Below are 26624 nucleotides of genomic sequence, written 5' to 3'. Positions count from 1 at the left end.
ATCCAGCAATTTTACTTTATGCAACAAAATAAACTTAGGTGGATGGAAGCTGATGTTACATCTGGGAAATTTCAGACTGACCTTTAGTGTGCCAAGTTGATACTACATTTTTAATGGATGCTTGTGAGAAATGGCGTAATGAAACACATTTGTGATTCCATACATTACAGCCAGGGTGTCTCTAGAAGTTCACAGCAGTTTGTTATTTATGGGATATGGAAGCAAGCCCCCTCTGGTTCTAAAAATACTGTACACACGTCTCCCATCTGCTAGCCGGTTTGGTTAGGAGCGTTTATACCGTATGGGCTCCACAGGACCTCCACAACTATTGATGTTCCTATTATCTCAGTCAAATAACATTCATGCAAACCAATGTCTGCTGTTGGGAAAATGGAGTAAACAAGGCTGGTCATTATTCCCTGCGCCTAGGCAAACCACTATACTGGCACCAATGATAAGGTATCATGTTGTGCTGTTCAGCAACAGATCATCTGTCCTCACTGACAACATCTCTATAGACTTTAATGAAGGCAGACACCACATTTCAATTGGCATGGATGAAGACGAGTGAGAGATGTACAGTCTGTACATTCAGGCATATACTTTAACCATATTTCAGAAATAATTATGGAATTACATATAGGCCTGGTTTTACAGACAGGTCTTAGATTAAGTCAGAATTAGGCCTTAGTTCAATTAGAACATTTAAGTAGCTTTTACAAACGTGCCTTAGAAAAAAAACTTGTTTACGGGTGTGCATCATGAGAAAAAACAATGGCAATGACAGTGCAAGTTGCTTTCAGTTAAAACAGCTCAAGCGTGCATTTAAGTCTGAGACTAGCTAAAGCCTCGTCTGTGAAACTCTAACATTCAGCTAACTGCATTTTATATAAATGTAAACAAATACATTTACATTTCATTGCAATTAACACTCAAGAATATATTTTTAAGTATATTATTTCCATAATATTTGCTTTTTTTTAAAGTACTATATGCTAAAGTGTACTTCTTCACAAGTAAACCTTGATTTACATTCACGTACAATTTCACATGGCGTCTAGGGACGACTTTTGTGTGTGGCTGAATCTTTTTCGAGGCCACTGTGCACGTTTTCTGCACATGCAGGTGTTGTGTTGAATCTATATCATTTTCATGGGCATATGTGGCTATGCGTGTCTAGTGTAGAAATGAAGAACAACCCGGCTCTCCAGCGCTACGCTACGCTATCTTTCCTTTCCCCAGACACGACAAAACATATTCATCTTGAGACGAAAAACTGTCCTGCTCTTTTTCGTGTGTTGTTTACATCTCTCTGTTTTCAGGTATGTGTGTGTGTGTGTGTGTGTGCACCCTGTGTTCCTGCTGCCATGTTGAGTTGTGTTTCTCGTTGCATGCACAGGGGGAGTGAGGACAGGCAGTGACCCCAGGCTGAAGAGCTTCCCGCTGTCACACGAGGAGGCAGACACTGCCAAAATGCAGTATATGTGAAGCGAACAGTGCTCTTAATGGCTTACCTAAGGCTTTGTGCCACTCTACAAACTAACTCCCAACCAGTGCTGAGAAGTAACTGAATGTTAGTTACGCACTTTTGACAATGACAAAAGTAGAGACACAATTATGTATTGCACGCAAAGTTTTATGCAGTTTTACTATTTCTTTCAAATGAAGCAGTGAGATATGAAAGCTTGTTTGTGCCACATAATAATAATAATAAAAAAAAAATATATATATATATGTATATATATATATATATATATATACACTCACCTAAAGGATTATTAGGAACACCTGTTCAATTTCTCATTAATGCAATTATCTAATCAACCAATCACATGGCAGTTGCTTCAATGCATTTAGAGGTGTGGTCCTGGTCAAGACAATCTCCTGAACTCCAAACTGAATGTCAGAATGGGAAAGAAAGGTGATTTAAGCAATTTTGAGCGTGGCATGGTTGTTGGTGCCAGACGGGCCGATCTGAGTATTTCACAATCTGCTCAGTTACTGGGATTTTCACGCACAACCATTTCTAGGGTTTACAAAGAATGGTGTGAAAAGGGAAAAACATCCAGTATGCGGCAGTCCTGTGGGCGAAAATGCCTTGTTGATGCTAGAGGTCAGAGGAGAATGGGCCGACTGATTCAAGCTGATAGAAGAGCAACTTTGACTGAAATAACCACTCGTTACAACCGAGGTATGCAGCAAAGCATTTGTGAAGCCACAACACGCACAACCATGAGGCGGATGGGCTACAAAAGCAGAAGACCCCACCGGGTACCACTCATCTCCACTACAGATAGGAAAAAGAGGCTACAATTTGCACGAGCTCACCAAAATTGGACAGTTGAAGACTGGAAAAATGTTGCCTGGTCTGATGAGTCTCGATTTCTGTTGAGACATTCAGATGGTAGAGTCAGAATTTGGCGTACACAGAATGAGAACATGGATCCATCATGCCTTGTTACCACTGTGCAGGCTGGTGGTGGTGGTGTAATGGTGTGGGGGATGTTTTCTTGGCACACTTTAGGCCCCTTAGTGCCAATTGGGCATCGTTTAAATGCCACGGCCTACCTGAGCATTGTTTCTGACCATGTCCATCCCTTTATGACCACCATGTACCCATCCTCTGATGGCTACTTCCAGCAGGATAATGCAACATGTCACAAAGCTCGAATCATTTCAAATTGGTTTCTTAAATATGACAATGAGTTCACTGTACTAAAATGGCCCCCACAGTCACCAGATCTCAACCCAATAGAGCATCTTTGGGATGTGGTGGAACGGGAGCTTCGTGCCCTGGATGTGCATCCCACAAATCTCCATCAACTGCAAGATGCTATCCTATCAATATGGGCCAACATTTCTAAAGAATGCTTTCAGCACCTTGTTGAATCAATGCCACGTAGAATTAAGGCAGTTCTGAAGGCGAAAGGGGGTCAAACACAGTATTAGTATGGTGTTCCTAATAATCCTTTAGGTGAGTGTATATATATATATATAAAAGGTAATTGTGTCTTTTTATTTCCCAGTTCTGACCTTTTTTTCTATAAACTCCCAATTCTTTAGAGTTTATATCCCACAATTCAGATTTTATAACTTGCAATTGTGAGTTTATATCTTGCAATTCTGAGAAAAAAAGTCAGAACTGTGAGATAAAAAAAAATCACAATTACCTTTTTGGTTTTTATTCAGTGTCAGAACCAAGCTTCCTTAGTAATTAAGTGAATTTAGATGGGTCATGTAAAAGTCAAAGGCAAATTAAAAGTTCCAAATGTCTGAACAATATTTCACGTCTTCTTTTTTGTAAAGCTGTTCTACATACTATTGTAATACAATCTGAACACGTGCTATGCTAGCTGTTGATTTGAACTGAAATAAATAAGATTAATTAGTTCCAGGCCAGCAGGGCCACTGCTCAATTATGTTTAAATTAGTAGGAAGAATTTGATTTGTTGTTGGCATAATCTAAATTATTAAGTTCCATTAACACAGTGAAGTTTGTTGGTTGAACAATATTTCATTAGAAATTGTCATAAAGATTGATGTAAACTTTTTTTTTGTTGCCAAAACAGACCTTTTTAAAGACATTTTTAATACCATCTTATATGAAATTTAAATATGAATGAACGAATATTCGAAAGTGAAGTAAAAAACGAGTTTGCATTCAAAAGCGATTTCAACACCCCACATATTGATAGCGGCTCCACAAATTATATACAATATAATATAATTAGGCTACCCAACTATACAATTGCGAGAGAACACAAAAGTATTGGATTTATTTTTATTTTTTTACCACCATGTCCCTTTAGGGGCACCGTAGTACGCGTTTTTTCCTTTCTGAACATGGTTTTCGGCTTTGGGCACATCCCTAAAAGACAACAGCCTTTTTTTTATCCATTTTCTCTAGTCAGATAGCACCTCTTTCAGGTTTTTTTTTTCACCTTTCTACTGTGTCAGGCTCTCGCTGTGTGCTTCCCACTTTGGGTGTGTGTTTCCACTGTCTTGATGCCCATTGTACCGAGTTTAAACCATCTCTGACAAACGGCGCAGTTTGCCTCGTAGACATTTCCAGTTCACCACGAGAACTCATCGTTATATAGAGTAAATGATGGCTTTAGTGGAAATAAATGTGGTAAAATGATGTCACCATAATTGGAATCCTCATTGTTTTCTGCCATATAACTGTTCTGATAGTAAAACAATAAAGTCTTACAAGATAATAAGCTTGTAGTGTAGCTAAAAGGGTACATTACAAGGGTACAGCTTGAGTAGCTGCAGCTTCAAAGTAGACCCCCCCCCCCATCCCATTAACACTATTACTGTATGTATATGGAAAATTCAGATTATTCAGCAAAATGGCCAATAAGTCTGTCCAACCTTTTCCCTGAGGCTGAGGACCTCTCCCTCTAGGTAGCGCTGCTCATCTCTGGCCTGTTCCAGCTCCAGCTCCTTCCCTTTCAGCTCTTCCTGGAGCCGAAGCAGTTGCTGTGGAGACAAACAGCATCGTGAGCAACAGAAAGCAGATGGCTGGAACAATGAGCAGCGTGTGGGGCTGCATGGTGCCCTCATAAACAAAATCCACATAAACATTATTGAACGGCATACAATGAAGATAATAAAAAGCGGTGCGGTGAGTTAGGGAGGTTGACTGAGTCAGACCTTTGTGCCTGTTTAAAAGGTCATGCGGTCAGCTTTTTGTAGCATGTATTGAAAATAAAAAGATAATAATGGAATTTTAAAAGTGGAATTTCAAAAATATCTTGAATGCACACCAGCTCAGAGATCCACTTGTCACACGTTGACATGATTGGTTACAAGGTAGTTTGTGACATCAGAAACACCAGCGATTTTGAGACTGTCTTTGGTTAACTGCAGTTTTAAGGAGAAAATACTCAGCAATGTGTTGACTTATGAATTTGCACATGGTTCATTTTAAAGCATGTTTAAAACACCACATAGGCATATAAACAACAGTAAAAAATTAGATTTTCACCACAGGAGGGGCTTTACTGTTCCCTTGTACCTCTAGTCCACCAATGGGGACGTATCGTACGATAAAGTTATTTAGTTCCTCTTCTGGTGGGCACCAGAAAAGGGCTACTTTGGCTAATAGCACTGGTGATCTGAGGATTACTGTGAGCATTTCCCGACGAGACCACCTCCTTGGGCCCCTCACTCCTCTAGTACACTGCAAACATGCTGAGACTGCGTTCATGGGTGGTTTATGCTCTGTCATGAGAGCATTACCACGTCGGCACGTTGTTCGTCTTGCCTTTCTCATGAGGGCTTGAGCGCTCAGTGTGCCGTGTGCCATCGAGTTTGACGGCCACGTTCGCTGTCTCGCATGCCTGGCAGCTTTCGGATGGGATTACTGGTCTCACACCCGAGCCGAGTCCCAGTGTTCCACCTCGCTGCCCCACCCCGGGTACGTCTGTGGTCCCGTTGGTCCTGCTTGCACGGTGTCTGGGAGTCTGGCTAGCACTTCCCAGCCCGTCTCGCTGGCTTGTCCGTACCATCAGACTCGGCTATGTGATTCAGTTCACCCGGCGCCCACCCAAGTTCAGGGGCATTGCAACTCCCCACAGAGTTGGGTGCCCGTGAACTTGGGTGGGGGCGTACGGACAGCACTGTGACTCTCATTGTCCTGAGACCCCGGCCTGGATACGTGCCCAAGGTTCCTACCACTCCCTTCAGGGACCAGGTAGTGAACCTGCAAGCTCTGCTTTCGGAGGAGGCAGACCCAGCCTGGCTTTTCTATATCCCGTCTGCTCCTTGCGGTTATAAGTGGACAGAACGCAAAGCTTTAGGACACCAGATCAGCTCTTTGTCTGTTATGGAGGCCAGCAGAAGGGAAAGGCTGTCTCCAAGCAGAGGTTAGCCCACTGGATAGTGGATGCTATTGTCTTGGCGTACCAGTCCCAAGATATGCCTTGTCCGTTCGGGTTGCGAGCACACTCTAACTAGAAGTTTTGCTTCCTCCAGGTCGCGGGCTCAAGGTGCCTCGCTGACAGATAAATGTAGAGCTGCGGGCTGGGCGACACCCAACACGTTCGCTAGATTCTATAGCCTCCGCAGCGTCCCCTTCTCCAAGGGCACGCTTTCCCAGCATTATCCAATAAGTCAAACTGAGTGGGTCTTGCGGAACAGCAGTGACTGACCTTCTCTGCTTAGAGCCCCTACTTTCTGCCCAACACTGCAGTCAGGCCAGGAGACTCAAGAGGAGCGCTAGAAGGGCCAGCAGCAGTGGCGTGTTGGTAGATATCCCCATTTCATCAGTTATGACGTACGTAATAGTGAACTGACGAAGGGGAACGCCTCGGTTACGTATGGTAACCCTCGTTCCCCGAGGAGGGAACGGAAACGGAGTCAGTTATGACATATGCCTCCATTCCCTCCTCGGGGAACGAGGGTTACCATACGTAACCGAGACGTTTTATTCCTGTGATGGCAAGCTGAACTTTCTGCATAATATCACATGATCCTTCAGCAATATTTTTAATATGATGATTTGCTGCTGAAGAAAAATGTATTATTAACAATGTTGAAAACAGTTGTGCTGCTCAATATTTCTGTGCAAAACATGATTTCTTTCAGGATTCCTGAATGAATAAAAACTCAAAGTTGAATGTATATTTTTTATATCAATGTAAAAATCTTCAATGTCACTTTTGATCAATTTAATGGATGATTAATGGATAAAACACTTTACAATGAGGTTCTTTAGTTAACATTAGTTAATGTATTAACTAACATGAACTAACAATGAGCAATACATTTGTTACAGTATTTATTAATCTTTGTTAATGTTATTTGTAAAAATCCAGCTATTCATTGTTTGTTCATGTTAGTTCACGTGGCATTAACTAATGTTAACAAAGACAACCTTTGATTTTGATAATGTATTAGTAAATGTTGAAATTAAGATTAATTAAGATTAATTAATGCTGTAGAAGTATTGTTCATTCTTAGTTCATGTTAACTAAGGGAATCTTATTGTAAAGTGTTACCAAAAAATCTTACTGACTCTGAACACTAGTATACTGTACATGTGATCACAGACGAAATAAATAACTTTAAAATTAAAAAAAAGTTTTAAATTAAATGATGACAGTCCACTGCACTCTATATAAATCTGAATATTATTTTTCTCTTTCAACAAAAAGGATACTCATTTCTTCCATTACTATTGATCTTGAACATAAAAGCCTTTAACGCAACTGCACAATGTAAAATGATAGTGAGCGAGAGAGAGAGACAGAGATAGAGAGCTCACCAGTGCATTAATGGCAGCACGATGACAGCCTGCGTCATGAAGAACACTGTGTCCAATCATTATTTAAGCTGATTTGACAGCTAATTAACGGAGGTGTGAGTGTTTGTGTTCCAGATGGAGCGCTGACGTGGTGTGAGCATGCTGAACACTTACGCATAACTGATGTTTTGAGTATGTTTGAATGTGTCAAATGTGTTTCACTATGTAGGAGTGTCTTTAATCTCAGCTGTGATGATGTGATCTTTTTTGCTGACATCAACTGAGTGGACAGTGTAAGATGCTACTTTGCAGATTCATCAGACATGGGACAAACAAGTCCCATAACTTTACCAGTGTTTTTTATGTTATGTTTTATGTTTTTATATATATATATGGTTATTTTGGCTCATATATTATGATATATGATATGATATATATATATATATTTTTTTTTTAACCTAGAGGTTGAATAACTGCTGTTCCACACACACACACACACACACACACACACACGCACACTTATATATTCGGACTATTATTTCACGTCAGGCTTTACAGGGTTAAGTAACGACATAAAGAAAAGGTTTAAAGCAGGATAATGGCTGACCTGTTCTTTAGTGTGATCTAATTGGTCACTCCATGATTCATGAGCTTAATGACTGGACAATAACAATAATATCAAACATGCTATTAACAGTGTCAGCAGGAAGATGAGTCGCTGAGGCTGTTAACACACACCCGCTGAGACACGCATCAGCAAGACATTTATAATGTTACAGAAGATTTCTATTTCGAATAAATACTGTTCTTTTGATTTTTCTATCAAAGATGTCAAAACTCTATCATGGTTGGCACAAAAATGTTGAGCAGCACAACTATTTTCAACATTGATAATAATAAAAAAATCTTGAAACTGCTGCAAATTCAGTCTTTTAAAATGCAGTAGTCAACATCTCAAGTGGATCAAAACCTTCGATCAAAGCTATACATGAATTTTGAACAATACCTGTTCTTGTCTTAGGACGACTTTTTTGATCCACTTCAAATGTTGACTACTGTACTGTATATTAAAATTGAAAATAGTTATTTAAAATTGTAATTGCAATTCACAATATTACTGTTTTGAATGTTTTTGATCAAATAAATGCAGCCTTGGTGAACATAAGGGGATTTTTTTGAAAAACAAAAAACTTATTTTCGACCCCTAAGCTTTTGAATGTACTGAAGCGGGACGCGGGACTGAGACTGAACCCTAAAAGTGCAGCTGATGTGTGTATTACCTGCTGCATGTTCTGCATGGTGTGTTGCAGGAAGTGCAGCTGCTGTTCTTGCGTGTGGTCCTCCTCGGTACGGTACGCCTTGCCCTGCTCCTTCTTCAGCAGCTCTACCTCGTTCCTGTAGGCGTCCAGCTGCCAGCGCAGACTGTCGTTCTCCTCTCGCAGAGCGCACGACTGCGCGGACAGCACTGCACTCGGACAGGAAGGAAGAGAGACCGGAAGTGAGCTTGGAAGAAGGTTTTCAATTTACAGCTTTCAATTTACAGATGGGGAGAATTCACACTTTTGTGCCTGGTAGACCTACTGTAGTAGATCACTTTGACCTGATTGAGCTGATTAACTGTGTTCCATAACCTAGCTTAAACTAGTCGACCATCTTTACCACCTTAAAGACAGCATGAAATGGATGTTGCGATAGTCTTTTCTTCTCTATTGTGACGTATATCCAAATGAAACGGCTTCTCGGACAGGAAAAAATGCAGAACGAGACTTGATTTTGTCAGTGAGCAATTGATTGGATCGTTAAGATTGTTGTGGTTTGCAATTGGTCGATCTCATGTGAGTGACAGGTTGCCCCGCCCTCACGCCAGTAAACACATCATCAGAGAAAAGAAGGGAGGGGATGTTATTTTGATAAAAGATTACAAGGACACATTAATGAAAATGTAAAAAAAAAATGATGTTATAACAAATCCTGCAACAAGAATTGTCGATTTTGATTTCATGGTGACTTTAAGGCAAGACACTTCAGGAGAAAAGTGTAAAACTAAATTAACTGGATATTATTATACTTCCAAAGCTGAAGGAATTTTTTTTTTTGTATTAAATGTTTTCTGACAAGTATGCAAATGTAATTAATTATGTAATTAAATATGCACTAATTTACATATATTTCCAGAACATTCTTGATCATTTTGTTGACGTATTCGTTTTTACAGAGGGATTTTTTATATTTCTTTATTACTCCATAAATAAGAAAAAAACTGTCCACAACCAGAAAAAATAATCACCATGTTTTTAGGAATAAATCTGGCAAATGAACAAACACATCAGTAAAAACCTTCAGAATATATATGCATGTATATAAAAAACTATGATTCTACCTTTCTCTTCTAGCATGTGGCAACATATGATCTCTTACTTAATCTAACATGGAGCATATAAGACAAGTTCTAACATCAATCCGTCTGGTTGAATCAGCATAAATACGTGGCAGGCTTTAGAGGAAGTGTTATGATTCATAGCTGAAATTGATGGTGAAGTTTGCATAACAACTTGGTCACTGTGCTGAGTCTCTGCTGTGTCAACAGATAATCTCAACTATTAGATATTCCATCCTGCCACCGAAAATACTTCTTTTATTGAGCCAGAGCTAGTGTGCTGTGACAGGTCATGAAATATCGCTGAGCTCAGAATCCCCTGACACTTTCTGCCGCCGTTCTCTGCTGAAGCAATATCATTCATAATCAGATTTGGTGTGGGATACACGCAGGAAGGAGAGTGTAATCACTCAAGTTGATATCTCGGCACAAATGCTGTTGTACTCAAGGTTATCTAAAGGATGTGATCACTCCGTTTGAATAAACCTATTAAATATACAAGTGGTCACAGCAGAGCTGATTTGATTAGAGACTAACAAGGGTGATTGTGTTTATTTTTTTCCATTGAATCAAGGAATTATTACAGCAAACCATGTTTTCATTTTCAAAGCATTAAAACACATGTACATGATCAGATGTAGTGAGAGAGCAAGACTGGTCCTCTTGGACATTTTAACACTATATAAAGTGTATTGTAAAGTGTTATCATTTTGCATATTTACTCTAGTCGACTGCTTCACTGCTTCATAGAGTTAGAAAATGTATAAACAAATAAGTTTTGCACCATATTCCATCTTTTTCCATCATTGAAAGGTGGTGGGAAAAATACAATGTTTATAAATAATAATAATACATTTTTATTTGTATTTTTCACAAACTATTATTTAATTATGAATGTAATTGGGTTCAGTAAGTTTTTTTTTGTGAAAGATATGATAATTCTATTCAGCAAGGATGCATACAATTTATCAAAAATAACAATAAAAGCATTTATGTTATAATGTGACATTTCTATTTCAAATAAATGCTGTTTTTTTTTTTTTTTTACTTTGTATTCATCATCCTAAAAAAACACTTCCATTAAGCAGCACAACAATTTTAGACTAATAATAATAGTAATAATTTCTTGAGCAGGAAATCAGAACTGAATTAGAATAAAGGATCATGTGACACTGAAGACTGGAGTAATGATGCTGAAAACTCAGCTTTGTCGTCACAGGAATAAATTACATTTTAAATTGTAATAATATTTTTATTGCATAACATTTAACTGTTTTTGATCAAATAAATGCAGCCTTGGTGAGCATAAAAGACCTACTAAACGTTTAAAAAATCTTACCGATCCTAAACTTTTGAACATTATGTGTGTGTTTATTTTTTGTCGGCAAGTGAAAAGCAAGTAAAAATCTAAACTATTGGCCAAGCAGAAAAAATCCATATTGTTGAGCCCTAAAATGAAATGTAATTATGTGGGTGCTGAACAAAGCTCTCTATGGCACTGCATTACACATTCTTCTTATTCACCAGTTACCTTTACTATCGATTTATTGATCGGTTTAATTGCACTGCATTTGCTTTGTAAAACAGCTCTAGATGTTAGGCCATTAGGTCTAGGGTTTTTTTAGGCACAGTCAGTCCCCATCCTATAATGAATCATGATTATGAAAATCAGCGGCTGATCACAGGCCTACCAGTGTCCTCCATTCTGATCTTTTTGCAGGGGTTTTCCTCCAAGTCTTCATCTGACATTTCCATTTCCTCTTCTCTTCGTATTCCCATGATCTCTTCACTGTGAGCATTTCTCAGCTCCTAATGGAGCACAATACAGAAATCAAGCGAACACACACACATGCACACACAGGCACGCACACACATGCACACACACGCACACACACACACACACACACATCCCATTACTGGCTTCTGTCTGAGACCTTGAATGATTAAAGATTACATTTTGCACACATTAACATTTCCTCTGCAGTAATTCTACAAGGACACACTTTATAGCTTCATTTGCTGTATAAATGTGGCAGTAACGTATGAAAATCACACATACCAATGAAATGTTTTTTCTGCAATTCTACTCTGATTTAACCTGGAAAATTTTGATCGGATGAAAAACCAGGCAATGATTTGGCAACCACAGGCTCTGGTGATTGATTCCTTAACCATAAAATACAACCCAGAGGGAAAACCGAGGCTCTGCCGTCTCAGTGCCGAGCAATAGTGAAAGTTCATTTGTCTAGGTCTGAAAATGGAGCGTAAAAATCACATTACACAAACTTCCAAGCCCACTGATCCTCTGATAGCCATTATAGGGATCAGCACAAAGGACGTTTAATGCCACCACTGTGAAATCCTGCAGATCTGCTCTATAAAAGGTAGTGTGTTTGAGCTTTACTTTATCTGTGATTGAATACATTTTATTCTAGCACTGTCGCTTGAACTTTTATCTGTTTCTTGAAAGCAGTAGTATCAGAGGAATAGAAGTGGGAGTTCTGGATTGTTTCTGATCATATTTCTCACAATACTATTTTACAGGGTTCCCGCAGCTTTTGACCAATGAATTTCCAAGACTTTTCCAATAGCATTTTATAGTCATTCGGGGAAAACACATGTAAGCTTTTTAAAATTCCTTTTTTTTATAGACTGCATTCACAAAAAGCAACTTCTAGCCAACAAAATAGGCGAGACTGAGACTGGTTGTCAGACTGGGACACTGTCACAAGGCCTATATCTCAGTAACAATAAGGTTTTGAGTCCAAATATCATATATTTTATAAAAGCTGTTGAGTAAACACAATAAAACCAAATATAAACTTTATTTTTATGAATTACACATCAAAATTTTATTTTTTATAAATTAAGATTTCTGTTGGCCAAAACAATGGTTTATTTTTTGGTATGTAAGCATATGCTTAGTACGTTTTTGTATGTAACTTTATGTATGTTTTTCATGTCACATATTTCATGTGATTCATAATTGTGTTTCTGTTTAAATTTAGCTGAAAGATATGCTATTTTATGGTAAATTCACACTTAATTTAATGAATGGGATCTTTTGTCATGGGCAATAACTTTAATACACTTTAAAGGGGTCATGAACTGAGAAATCTAATTTTCCTTTTAACATATAAGAGGTCATCATACTATAGGTATATCCTGTATGTTTCAGAACTGAAAACTTCCTTGTTAGTCCAAAAACAGCTTTTATTGTTACCAAGCCCAGCGAAAGTCGTCCTGGAATGTGCCTATTTATGATGTAATAGATTGGTGAAAGACCGCCTCTGCAGAAGAAATCATCGCAATGTTGGCCCCGCCCACTGGTGTGTTAGTGAGATGATGAGGAGAGAAGAGCAGGATCATTCGACTAAAAACAACATTACCTTCCAAATGATTCTAATGCTAGGAATGTGGTTATTTTATTTATTTTCAACAATGTGAATGTCTCAGTTGAGCATTATTTATATGTATTCGGTACATTTCGCGGTGGTAAATAAGTCACAATTTCAGCGCAGGCTTTGCAAACAGACTTTTACGATATAGACTCGACAGTAATGCGACAACATGTAAGTAAGTGTATTCCTTATAATGCCTGATCTGTGACCAGTGATTTCTGATATGTAATGATTCATGTGTCAGTAAATCAAACCAGTGACTAAATGGTCAACTTGTTTCTCTTAATAGGATGAAAATAATCTGTTATTTAAACTGAGATTAAATTATGTATAGAAAGTGATCAAAGAAAGCTCCCTTTGCAATCGATGAAGCTGTCAATCGAACAGCGCAAGTTCTTGACTTGCGGCCAAATCTTCGTAATCAAAGAATCTCTTATTTACATTGTGTTTGCACCATGGTTTGCACTGTTAGTTATGATGAAAGCATTCGTTAGTGTGCAGAAATCGAGTTGCAATGATGAGATCACATTGAGCTCAACATGTCTGTGATCGCCTAGACAACAACATAGTGTCGGCCCAGATTCGGCCCACATCTGGTACATGTGAATTCCACACGGCCCAGATGTGAGCCGGATCTGTCCAGACAGTCTGTTGATCGCGTGAATGAAGTGATCTCATCATTGCAACGCAATTTCTGCACTCTCATGAATGCTTTCACCAAATAACAATGCAAACGATGTAAATACAGTAGAGCTTCGTTGTGCAGTGTAACTGCGTCATTGATTACATAACGGGAGTTTTGACAAGTGTCTAGATAAACTAGCGCTGTGTGATTGACAGATTTGGAAAGGGTGCATTCTTTGATCGCTTTCTGTATATAATCTAATCACAGTTTAAATAAGATTATTTTCATCCTACAAAGAGAAATGATGTGAAGTTGATCGTTTAGTCACTGGCATGTTTTACTGATGCATAACCAGTATTGAATGATTTTGAGAGAAAGATAATCTGTCTGAACTTGAAAAATTACACACCAGAAATCACTGATCACAGATCAGGCATTAGAATAAACATGGTTACTTACATGTTTATGGCATTGCTGGCAGATCCATATCGTAAAAGTCAGTTTGCAAAGCCTGCGTCGAAATTGCGACTGATTTACCAAATAATCCACAGAGAAATGCACGGAATACAAACAAATAATGCACTGCTGAGACATTCACACTGTTAAAACAAACAAACAAACAAAAAAAAAACACTTTCCTAGCATTAGGATCCTTTGGAAGGTAATAGTATTGATCCTGTGTCGATCTTTTCTCGTTTTCATGTCACTATTCACTAACGCACCAGTGGGCGGCGTCAAAGATGCGGTGATGTAGATGTAGGCTTTGATATTCTTCTGTAAAGGCGGTCTTTCGCTGCCCTGTGACATCCCCACTTTTTAGATCCTGACGTTTTCTGGCCTTGGTTTCAATAAAAGCAGTTTTTGGAATAAGGAGGAAGTTTTGAGTTTTGAAACTTACAGGATATTTTTATAGTATAACGACCTCTTAACTGTCAAAAGACCGAATTCTCAGTTCATAAACCCTTTAAAACTTTAAAATATATAGCATTTTCCCATTACTTCTTAATTTCTATGATTTTTTAAGACTTTTTGCAATGTTTAAACATTGTCTAAAGTCTCATTCACAACCAAGAGCGATTACTATAAGAAAAACTATAACGATAACTACATTAGCATCCACGTCAACGCACGATATCATTCTGTTTATTATAAGCATGTGCTGCAGTTTTGCCATCTGCCACTTTAAATGCTTGAGCTCTATAAAGCAGGATGGATTCTGATTGGCTGTCAATGTTTTTGTCATTCATCAGCAGGAAAAAAAATATTCTGAAAGTGATTCTAACAATATTGTTATCATTATAGTTGTAGTGTGAACTCTAATATACATTTAGAGCAATTTTTTGAGCCATTTTTATTGTTATCGCTTCCTTGGAGTGAACGGGCCTTAACTCTACAAACAGTGCTGCATTATTTTTTATAAAAAATCAACAACAGATCTCTTCACAGGGGTGGCATATCAACTGGCTTTCACCTCTCACAGCACCAAAGACTCTGCCGCGTCACTGATGTCTTACCTCTTGGCGACTGTGAACTGAAATGGAATCCTTTCATAGACTTGACTCAAAGCAATTAATCAATACAGTCAGTGTATTTCTAGGATTAGCTTTTGGTCCTCACATCACTGCTCATGATATACAGTCACGGAAAAAGTCAGATGGCTGGAGGAAAGACTGCAGCTGGAGTCTATCACCAGTGAGGGATTTGTATGTTTCAAGGTTCATTGAGTATTCTATTTGCACTAACATGAATTTTGCATACTGGTGATGTTCCATATTATTAATATGGAAATTCCATATTGTGCATTCCAGAGAATTCAGGGGTTTAAAAGGATCGATTCATAATGGCACAATGTAGGTTAACATGCACCTCCCTTTTCCTTCCTCATAAAGACCTAATTCAAATTGGATGAGTTATTAACGATTAATTCAGGCTAATCACTGATGAGCATCATTATAATCCTGCCAGTATCTGTTGCCATGGCAGCAATGGAGGTTCTGTCTAGGTGGCGATTTCAAGGAGAGCTCTGCTGCACGAAAGAGCAGAGGCTAGAAAACTGGGATGTTTGCTGTGTGAGGGCCCACAAGTCTGTACAATGAAAAGCCACAAGATACACTGCCATATAAACAGCTGCCGTGTCAGTGTACCATGTAGAGCAGGGGTCTCAAACTACTACTAGCCAGGTGGTGTTCTCCTTCGGGGGAAGTTGAACATTCACAATAGTTGTATTAAATATAAGCACAATACTTTGCCGTTCAAATATATTACAGCCAAATGAAAAATTGAATTGTAATGAGAAATCTTGGCCCAGAGTTTGAGACCCCTGATGTAGAGTCAGCATGACAAAAGGGGAGGAAAAATACCAACCTCGCACTGCTTTCGCCAAATGTCTATGTTCTTGCGCTGCGCTTTTGAGAAATGGTCCCATGCCTTTTGCCTGGTGGCAGCGGTGAACACAGCCGTAATCTGCTCAACTTTGGTGGGTAAGGAAGTCAGACAAGACAAGCCATTTATGTAGAGCTCAGCATCTGCGCCAGCTAGAGTCAGACGCATCAGGACCCTCGCAACACTTCTCTGAGAGGCCCCTGATAGTGTCTGTTGTACTTACATCTCATTAGCTGCTGTTTCAATTCCTTAGGACTGAGGAAGGCAACAGTCTACAATGATGGATTTGCTGGAGAAGTATTATTAAAGTGTTTGATGTCAAACATTGATTGAAGATTTAGCTCAAAATGTGTATGTGTGCATTTTCTTCACTTTTGCATTAGATTGTTGGATTTGCATTACGATTGTAGGCAGAGGCGTCATGCCCCCCTCATATTTTTGAGCCAAATGGATTTGAATGCAGCTTCCAAAACACACAAAACATATTTTTACATTTGACAATTAACCCTTTGAAGTGTACGATCACACCAGAGTGATTAGAACGATCAGTGCATCACGTTATTAACTCCTAAATTAAAATCTACGTTCACGCTTTGGCTGGCGCTGAGCCAGAGTCGGACACATTCAGCACTCGTCATATATCACATCTGTTCAGACTTTTTAACCATATAATGTTTATTTTGAAATTTTAATACAGATAAGTCTAAGCACAAATAATTTATAATTTGCAAAACATACTGTCTATGAAAGCACCAATAATTCATTTAAAAATAATTTGACGACGTATTTTATTGATATCCGATTTTCTACATATTGCGAAGAAAACTAATCTTTAGTAATATCGTTTAAACGTTTACTCTAATCTTAAGCCCGGAATCACACTGATTACTTTCTTCATTCCAGTCGGCTCATGTTATTATGAAAATATTTGTGCATTCGAATGCTCAGGTAAGATAGCGTATAATTATTACATTCTTCTTTCTGTACCGTCTCTCTTTCATCACTTTCACTTCTTGTGCACTGATTAATTCGCTAAACAGCCAATCAGTGTTCTCTCTCTTAACGACAGCCCGACGCTGATTCAACAGGCTAAATTGGCTCAAAAAACCCAGACGATGTCTGACTAGAAACAAGAGTGTGGAACACACCAAAAAAACTAAGCCAACCAATGCTAAAAAATGGCCCAACATTGCCCGACAGCGGACCATTGGCTTAGTATGTCCCGGCCTTTAGAATATTGTAGGTACAAGTCAATAGTGCCCCAAAGTTGTTGTCTTTTGGTGAATTTTTTAGTTTTGAAGCTAAAATATTTCACACAGCCTTGGCGATTTCGTGCAGAACCATTGATTCTGCTGTCACCCCCTCGAGGCTAAGTGGTGCCCCCTCAAAAATACTAAGTGCATGACGCCTCTGATTGTAGGATTGAGATTTGGACCATTTGTAAACTGTTGCCTGCTATTTATTAATTTGACCAAGTAAACAATTATACGATTATCTTCTTCACTTTAACTGGCATAACTCTAAAATACATTTCTCTTAGTATTTCATGCACATATATGGAGTCGAAAATGTCTAAATTCTGTCAAGTTGCCAATTGCAAATCTCCATCACACATATTCATTCAAGTAAATGACTTTTCTTGACTTCTTGAGTTGGGATATTGTCTTCTCACCTGTCCAGGCCGAAAAAAGATGAGTGAATCTGATGTTGGCCTACCTTTAAGTTAAGTTGAACATCTCCACATCTGCTATATGGTCAGAGTGCTTCCACTGAGACTGTACTTACCCAGGGCCCTTCTATGGGCTTTGGCTACAGTCACACTGACATAGGCAGCTAGGTCTCAATGCTGTTTGAGCATACATCATATCTCCTAGTGTACATTTGTATATTGTATATCTGCAGTGAAGGGTTGTGAACTGTGTAAAGGAAAGACTGTGGCTCTGTTCCACGACTAGTGAGCTGCCTTGCTTTCTATGGATACGTTCTGTAAGCTGTTGCCTTCTAAAGAGCATCCGAATCTCATACACTAGATTATTACTAGATAACCTGCATTCTAGATTATTAGATTCTGACTGGTCAATTGCTGGATTCAGCGGTCAAATATTTCCTAATATTACTAGTTGTCCATGGCAATGCCTGACCAAAATCGCTGCATGTCTCTCACATCACGTATGTCAGATTCACTCTCTTGTTTCATACTGTACAAATGCAACTGCCATCATCTTGCATCTTAGTTATCTGCTGCAGTGAAATTACCTCAGAGGACCTCAGTATTATTATACTGCAATATATTGTTATAGCCTACTGCAATAACAATACTGCAATATTGTTGTCATGTTCATCTTGTTGCTAGTTTGGTTGTTTTGTACATTGGACTATTGTTTTTATAGCAGAAGCTTTAACATAATATACAGGTAAAATTATAAAATAATATCTAGGCAGATCAATAGTTAATGTCCTTGTTATTTATTTGGTGTTTAGCAAAGTAATAAGCAGGGTAATGTACAAAAACCATCAACTCAATGTTGCGTCCTGTGTTAATAACCAGCTGATTGGTACAGAGCATCTAAAGGGACATGACTATGGTTAATTTTTTTTATATATATATATTTTAATGCTTTTCGTTTTCTTGCAAAACTTTCATGGAAACAATATGCAGGTGGGAGGAAAACGCAAATGTTTTGCGAGCAAACACAAAGTTCCTTGTGGGGATGCAATACTTTTGCAAGAGACCGCAAATGTTTTGAGAGAGAACAAAAGACGCTTTCCAACCGGAGGAACCTTTTCACAGTTCCTAGAACTATTGGCTAAAGTACCCGGATGTCGGCGTGTTCGCACCGCAGGAACTAGGAACGATTTTAGTTCTAGGAACTCCATTTGTAGGAACTAATTTAGGTCCTACTTCAGAGTAGGGTCTAAACCAGCACTATAGGAACTATCCGTGACGTTAGTGTACGCTGATTGACCGAACGCACGCGGAACACCAGCACCCGCCATTTTTAAAACAGCTAGAATGTAAACACACAGATTATAGCCTATATATTTACTCCATAAACTAACTATACAAACATGGAAAACAGTGATAGATGGGTCTCTAAACCTTTATGCTGAAGAGAAAATCCAACGCAACTTTGAGGGGACCAAGCCAAACATGATTATGTTTATCTGCCCAGCTAGCAACACTGGACATCAACCACACGGCATAGGCTAAAAACCTTTTTTCATATACTGTCTACTTTCATCTAATAAGATATTAAACAGTACTGTTAGACAGATTGATAACTAATAAACACAGAGAATGCGAGCATTGTTTGCTCTGGCGTTCTCAGCGCCGCCAAAATAAAGGTCCGTCGCGCCGTCAAAATAAAAGTCAGCGTGCTTGCGTCACTCCCTCACCCCTCCTACCAGTTCCTATGGCCACTTGGCCAGTGCGAACGCAAACAGCGAAACCGAGTTTGGGGGAGAGTAGTTCTTAGAACTGTTTAGAAGTGGACAGTTCCTAGAACTAAGTTCCTATAACTACTTGGTCGGAAAGCGGCTAAAGTTTCTTTGGCGAACGCAATACTTTTGCAAGAAAACGCAAATGTTTTGCGAGCGAAAAGTTTCTAGGGGGAACGCAATATTTTTGCAAGAGAACTCAAATATTTTGAGAGCGAACACATTTATTGGGGAAACACAATACTTTTGCAAGAGAATGCAAATATTTTGCGAGTGAATAGTTTCTTGGAGGAACGTTAGAGAATGCCATGTTTTTCAGGGGAATTAAATAATGCAAATATTTTGCAAGAGAATAAAATTTTTCGTCTATTCTCATATTTTTTTTCCATCAACATGTCCCCTTAGGGTCTCTGTAGACTGGCACACACAAATACACAATTTTTAATTAGACAGAACTAATGACAAGTAATTTTATCAACATTTCATTTACAGAATGAACTAAGTATATTATTTATAATCTACATTTCTAATCGTTGTCAAGGTGTGATCACTTCTGTGGAATTTCGCTGGCAAATAAAGGTCCATTGTCATTAGTGTAGCGATGCATGAATCACAGCTCACACAGAGGTCACTTTTAAACAAAGCAGCCAACCAGGCAAATTTGTCTGACCAATTTGAACTACTCCCAATTGCGCAGATTACTATTGCATTTACTTTATTTCCCCCAAATTTTACAGAGCAACGGTAAATGTGATGCAATTTAAGCTGGATTTTGTCGCAGTGCATCAAGGGATTTTATTATCCGTGAAGGATACATGTGGTGGCTTTATGGTGCCTACCTTTTGGAACGGCTCTGTGTAGGAAGCTCACCTATGATGCCTATGTAGGCAGCTCTCTAGGTTTTGGAACAGAGCCTGTGTCTTGCCTGTTAAAGTTAGGAACAGTATAGTGTATGTTGTAGTTCTGGACATATACAAATACACTCAAACTGTCAGTACAGTCATATCAGTATGAGCGAGAAACGTCCAACAATCAGATCTGAGACTGAGCCCACTTAAGGACAGCTACATCATCTTGCTCGGTACAAAGGATGTGCCGTTGTCATAGCAACACTAGATAAAAATCTCAGAGTAACCAATTGGGATAAAAACAGTGAAGGCAGGAGGTATCTTACATTGTGTGAGGATGGCAAGCAGGGAATTCTTAAAGTGTTCTTTGGCCAGCTCCATCTCCTCCTCGTGCTGAGCTTTCTCGTTCATTAGGCGCCGCACGTGGCTGTTCGCCGACTGGATCATGGAGTAGAAATGATTGGCTGTGCGTCGGTTCACCTCGCCTCTGTCGACCCACGTGAACAGCACTGCCGATGCCTCGCTGAACTTGTTGTCTTCTGGAGGAATGAATGAGGAAAACTGTCAGAGGGGAAAATCTGTCATTTTTACTTCAACTACTTATGACAGAGACTGTTGTTACACTTACTTTGTTGGCTTGACAAAGCCAGCATATAGCAAACTACATAAGGCTTACAAACCCTTCCCACTTCAAAATCTCTCTTCCCAAGTTTTCACATTATACGAGACTCATAATAACCTTCAAACTTTGAATCTCTTTTCAAACTGCTCAAGTATTCGCAAGTCGTATAACCTTCAAAATTCAAGACTGTAAGCTACTACAGATTCAGACAAGACTGTTTTAGTTCATTTTAAGAGCAAATTTTACATTTAGATTTGCCACTTCTAATAATATTGAGAGGAAAAGAAAGGATTGGAACTCGTGTCCACATGCTGCAGCTATACACCAAACGCTAAGCCACGGCTCTAACTTTAGAGCCTCATTTAATGACTCTTTCCCTGCATTGTCTTTTCCTATTGGACAAGAACATCATCTCATCAGTGTGTTCAGTCACGGCTCGTGAATCAGTAACTAACCCTGCATTTTTCCTGTCTAAACATGAAGTGTAATTCCAGCCTGAGCAGCTGAGACATGAGGCGTTCAGTGTGGCCTCTTCCAAGCTTCAGTAATCTGCTCCCAGTGGACCTGTGTGAAATACATTACTGAAATTGGAAGAATAATTGAATTTTGCCTCAAAGTCAGTGCAGTAGAGCTGGAAGTAAATTCGATCCCTCCCTTAATGAGATCCTGTACACGGCAACAACATCATTCCCTGCATCTGTGCGCTTTTCGCCAGACTGTTATAGCTTCATCTCACCACAGAATAACCGATTTCAAGCCAACGAGGAGAATGACACCACGAGAGATGTATCAATTATACCAAACCTCTATGCCAGGTCCTTAAAATATGTCCTCAACTCGTTTAATTTGAAGTTTGTATGTGATATCTGTTTTAGTCCTTTTTTCAATTAAATAAATGTTATTCCCATGTGCGGTTGGTAAGAGACCCAAGGGGCTCTGGGCGTTTGAGATCAAGAGCAGGTATGTTATTAAGGTGGCACTCAAACTTCCCAGCTAATTAAAGGAAATTGAATTCTCCCAACCCTCGGGCAAAAATGCCATCTGACGAGAATAAAAATAATTTCCACAGTCAAATGAGCCTGCTCTGCTAATCTTATGCCTAATGAGAGCAAAATGAGAAATGCAAATGTGAAATCTCCACACTCTCCTTCAAAATTCCCAGCATTCAGTCATCCGACCTCTCCGTAACTCAGACACTATGTAAGCTGCTACGTGACTGCCAATGCAGTCAGTTTCAGTTATGGTCAGGAAATTAGCTTTGTTTTAAACATCGCTCATATTAATTTTTCCATGAAAGCATAATGTGGCAATGAGCATTTACTTGCCAGAAAGCATTAACCAGGGGCTGTTGGAATGAATAGCATTAAAGTGTTTCCAAATGCAAGAGACAGAAAGCAGCATTGGATAGAATTAAAGTCGATATATTAAGAGCTGAAGAACGGCCGGATTTAAGGATGAGCAAATGCGTGTTTAAATGATATTTTTAACATTTGTGGAATAAAATGCAGAATCTTTTGACTCGCTAAAGCTAATTTCATAGCTAGCTACATTTTATGTATCCTAAATACACACACAATGTGTCAACAAATTAATGTTTTTTATGTATAATGTTGTTGTTTGTTGTGGAACGCTATAATTGAGGGACAGTCATCATTTGTGTAAAACTGTAAATCAATTTCACACAATAAACTCACTCATTGATTATTGAAATGATACAATTATACAATTATAATTGCTATTTTTATGATGGATTTTCATAACTTGAGATTGAAACTGGGTCTGAGACAAGGGTAAAACAATAAAATCTATACATAAAAAGCAAAAATTTATGATAAAGGCAAAGTCAAATGTTTTCAAGACGGTTTTAATGTGACCTTCGTACAACGAATATATAAAAAAACATCTGTAAAAATCTAAAAATGTAATAAAAATTAATCTTTGGGACACAAATGTGCCCAATAACGTTCCCAATATACTGAGGCCCATTAGCATGCTGTTGATACTTGAAAAGCAATATTTGTGTAGAACTAATTAGCAGAATGGCTTGAGTTTAAACAAAGGTTGTGTTGGAGAGGCAATTAGATGTCAGGCATGAGCAAAACTGTGCCAGACACTATCGAAACCCCGTCTGAGATGTTTTGTCTGTTGCCTCCTGGGCTAAATAAACATGAGAACATACAGAGAGAGCTCTGGATGTGCCACGCAGAGAGCATGGGAAGTGCTTGACATGGGAAGTGCTGTGATTACTGATGAGGTGGAGGCTGCAGTCAAGTCCCCATCATCGAAATGAAAGCAGTCTCTCCAGAGAGACAAGAGCTCAGAGAGGCATGGAAACCACCGCAGCCAGCATAACTCAACCATCACTACCTTTCTGGAGCCGCTAGCTGTAATCAAATCACAGCATGGGAAAACAGCTGTCAGCCAGGAACCGGCTCTGAAATGAAAACGTGAAAGGTGACATTACGAATATGTGTGAACGTCAAAGTGTGTGATGGATTGGCGTAACTCTGAGGTGGAAACACAGTACAGTATGCGGCACCTTGAAAATGTGACGACCATGTGGCACCTTCAAACCTCTCTAGATTCAGAAATAAGGGTGGTTAAATATGTTAAACATTACACTAACTATTCCTGTCTGTCTGAAATCGAGAGGAGATCTGAAAAACATTTACAGCCAACGTTGATGACGCAACTGCAAATTACGTCCATGCAAATTCGTAGGACAGAAAAAATCACAAATGAAATATCTCACTTGGTTCTTCTAGACAACAATGATATAAAAAGGAGAGCAAATGGATACTTCTGCTTAAGTCTCCAGCTTCTCAGAGTTTCCTGAGATAATGTCCCAATAAATTTCACTCAAGTCTCCTCTAGAGTTCCACAAGATAAATTAAATGAGTTTTTTAACCTCAGATTTTAAACACCCAAAAAGCAAATGAAAACTATTTAGTCAACCTTGGAAACCTGTTCATGTTACCATCTATTGTTATAGCACTAGAGAAACAAAACAAACATTTATATGTATAAATTAAAAACAAAGACACACCAGAGAGGTAGAGGGCAAAGCAATCAGTCCCCAAATATTCTTGCATAACCAGACCTCCAGACTCAGCAGAAGGTCTGGACTCCATAGCAGTTTCCATTGGCCAAGGACCGCCCAAGAAGCTGTCTGACTGACATGAAAAGCAACCAATCACAGTCGGTTCACAGACAATAACAGACCGATGTGTAAAACTCTTGGACGCATTTTAAAGAGTCTATGCCATGAACATCACACACTTTAATATTCAACAATATTATTTATCTGACTGCACTGACACTATTGGATGAGAACTGAACTGAGCTAATTGATGGCATCACTGTTTTTTTTCTGCATCAACACTGGACTTCAGCTGAACAATTACACTGTTTTCTTTTAGAGCTGCTGTACAGCTGAAATGAACCACATCATTGAATCATTTTCCTGTTTATCACTGTTAAAGCTGCTTTGAAAAAATCTGTATTGCATAAAGCGCTGTATAAATAAAGGTGACGACTTCAAATCCTTAAAAAAAAGTGTTTAGTTGATCATGGTAAATGCTCATTGTCACAGTTGTAAACACAACAGCTTCCTTTTTCAAGAACGGCTTTATGTGTGGATGGACCGTTAAAGAACGCAACACACACGTCTCCCAGAAATCCTGTAGAATTCAACCAATCAGTTGACGACTTCAAAACTCCTGAAGTGTTTTCCATTTTGTGTGCCTCATGCAGAAATGTAGAGGCCATAGGGTAGAGAAATAAAATAAAACTAATCTAAACAAGTCATAGAAGAGAAACAATTATGTCAGAGATTAAATCTCATATCTCATTTGGTTCTCAGAATAAACAGAAAAAATAAACATGGTTAAGTAATTTAAACCTCACACTAACTGTCTGTTGTTGATGCAACTGGCCACTTATGTCCATGCAAAGCCGTGGAAGTGGAAAAAATATATCTTTAAAATCTCATTTGGTTCTTTTACGCAACATGTTATGTGTGAAACAATGAGCAAATGGGGTACTTCTGCTTCTCAGAGTTTTCTCCTGAGAAAATGTCCCAATAAATCTCACGTCTCCTCTAGAGTTTCACAAGAAAAATGAAATGATCTGAACTGCTCTCCACAGCTCAATACTTTTACAGCATGTCAACAATTTTAGGAAACATCTGAGACAAAATTGATACTAAAATGAGGCACCAGGTCTCCAGTGTTTCAATAAAGCACAATATGATAAACTCTTACACAGTATCATATTTCTTGATTAGAATCAACCAAAAATCAAGTCAATTTTAAGCACATTTAAGCACCCTAAATGCAAATGAAAACTATTTAGTCAATCTTGGAAACCCTTTGGCTTTACAGGAGCCTGGTACTGAGTGTTCACTTCATTGGCAATCATTGGTCTCATTGAAGCTGATGAATGGAACTAGCTGATCATATAAACACACCAGTCGCACAGAATAAACAACAGCTGGGGCCGTCTGGCTGGCAGCCGCAGACGGGAATGAGGACTGTATGCGTAAGAACCTCAAAACTATGCAGCCACTCATTAATGTCGGTCACATCATCAGAGACCAGTCGTGGACAGCTGCGAAATCTCTGAAGGAAAGCAGACCTGGCGGTGTAGGTCATCTTACCACATTTTGCATTTATTAGAAGCATAAAAGTCCTGCCTTGAAGCTTTTCCAAAGAACCCGAATTTCTCTCGGCACTACATTACTGATGACAAATCTGTGCTTTAAAGGCTAGATGAGATCATGGCACCACAGTCTGTGGGAAAGCTTACCTTTCAGTTTCTCAGCCAAAAGAGCTGCCTCGTGCTCAGAGTAGTGCATTATGGGAGGAGGTGATGGAGGTCTCAGCCGTTCCTCGTGGATTTTCCGTCGGTGCCGCTCCTCTCGTGCCAGCAATCTTTGTTTGCACTCCCACTCATACAAGTCATCTCTCGCCTGAGCAAAATCTACATGTATGCGGCCCGAATCCTTTTTATCAGTGCTGGAGCCAATGCGCATCCGATAGCCTAGGACGACAAACATTGTTCAGCAAACACAGGCTACTTGCATATATCAAATATCAGTGAACTATGCAAAATAGGATTTGCTCATTTTTAAGATGTTCCTTCTTGCAACGTAAAAGCCCCTGTTGAACAAAACAATACAGCTGGGTCATTAGACTATGTTACTTCCAGCATATGCATCAGATTTGATATTTAGGGTTTACATGACAATGTTCTTGAGCTTGAAAAAACACTTTGCTCAAACTAATCTCAAACTGACACCATAGCAACTGAAACCAGCTTCACGCAACAAGCCTCAGAGAAGTAGAGAAACAAAACATAACAAACATTTACATCTATAAATGAAACAAAACAAAGACTCACCAGAGAGATAGAGGGCCTTGTCTACCATGAACTCCTCAATGTAACGAATGTGGCAGAAGTTTTTCTTGCTCTTGCGGATGGCGACAATCTCTCCACATTGGTCAAACACTTCTTTGACGATCTCCTCAGTTGCATTTTCTGGAAGCCCACCAACAAACACAGTCTTGCATCCTGGAGGCCTCTCTCTCGTAGAAGGAGGAGGAAGATCTGCAGAATCCACAAAAGTGTCTTACCGCACTCAGATTGTATGACTAAAACAGTTTGATCAAGTGATCTAAT

General features: G+C 39.0%; 1 protein-coding gene across 3 annotated transcripts in view; it reads right to left on the bottom strand.

The window, feature by feature from the left end:
- Window positions 1-26624, bottom strand: part of enox1 (ecto-NOX disulfide-thiol exchanger 1) — a 456290-nt gene that overhangs the window by 7781 nt on the left and 421885 nt on the right. For all 3 annotated transcript variants that reach the window (XM_079880874.1, XM_079880873.1, XM_079880875.1), the window contains exons 5-11: window positions 26346-26552; window positions 25752-25985; window positions 20650-20862; window positions 16020-16126; window positions 11321-11438; window positions 8533-8717; window positions 4378-4485 (exon numbers count right to left, since the gene is read on the bottom strand). In XM_079880874.1, the coding sequence (XP_079737000.1) occupies window positions 4378-4485; window positions 8533-8717; window positions 11321-11438; window positions 16020-16126; window positions 20650-20862; window positions 25752-25985; window positions 26346-26552 (1172 nt within the window). The remainder of the gene's footprint in view (window positions 1-4377; window positions 4486-8532; window positions 8718-11320; window positions 11439-16019; window positions 16127-20649; window positions 20863-25751; window positions 25986-26345; window positions 26553-26624) is intronic.

This window comes from Squalius cephalus (assembly GCF_949319135.1).
Source record: "Squalius cephalus genome assembly, chromosome: 9".
In the NCBI taxonomy this organism is placed as follows: domain Eukaryota; kingdom Metazoa; phylum Chordata; class Actinopteri; order Cypriniformes; family Leuciscidae; genus Squalius; species Squalius cephalus.
Note: the sequence above shows the minus strand (reverse complement) of the source record. Positions and strands in the feature narration are given on the sequence as shown.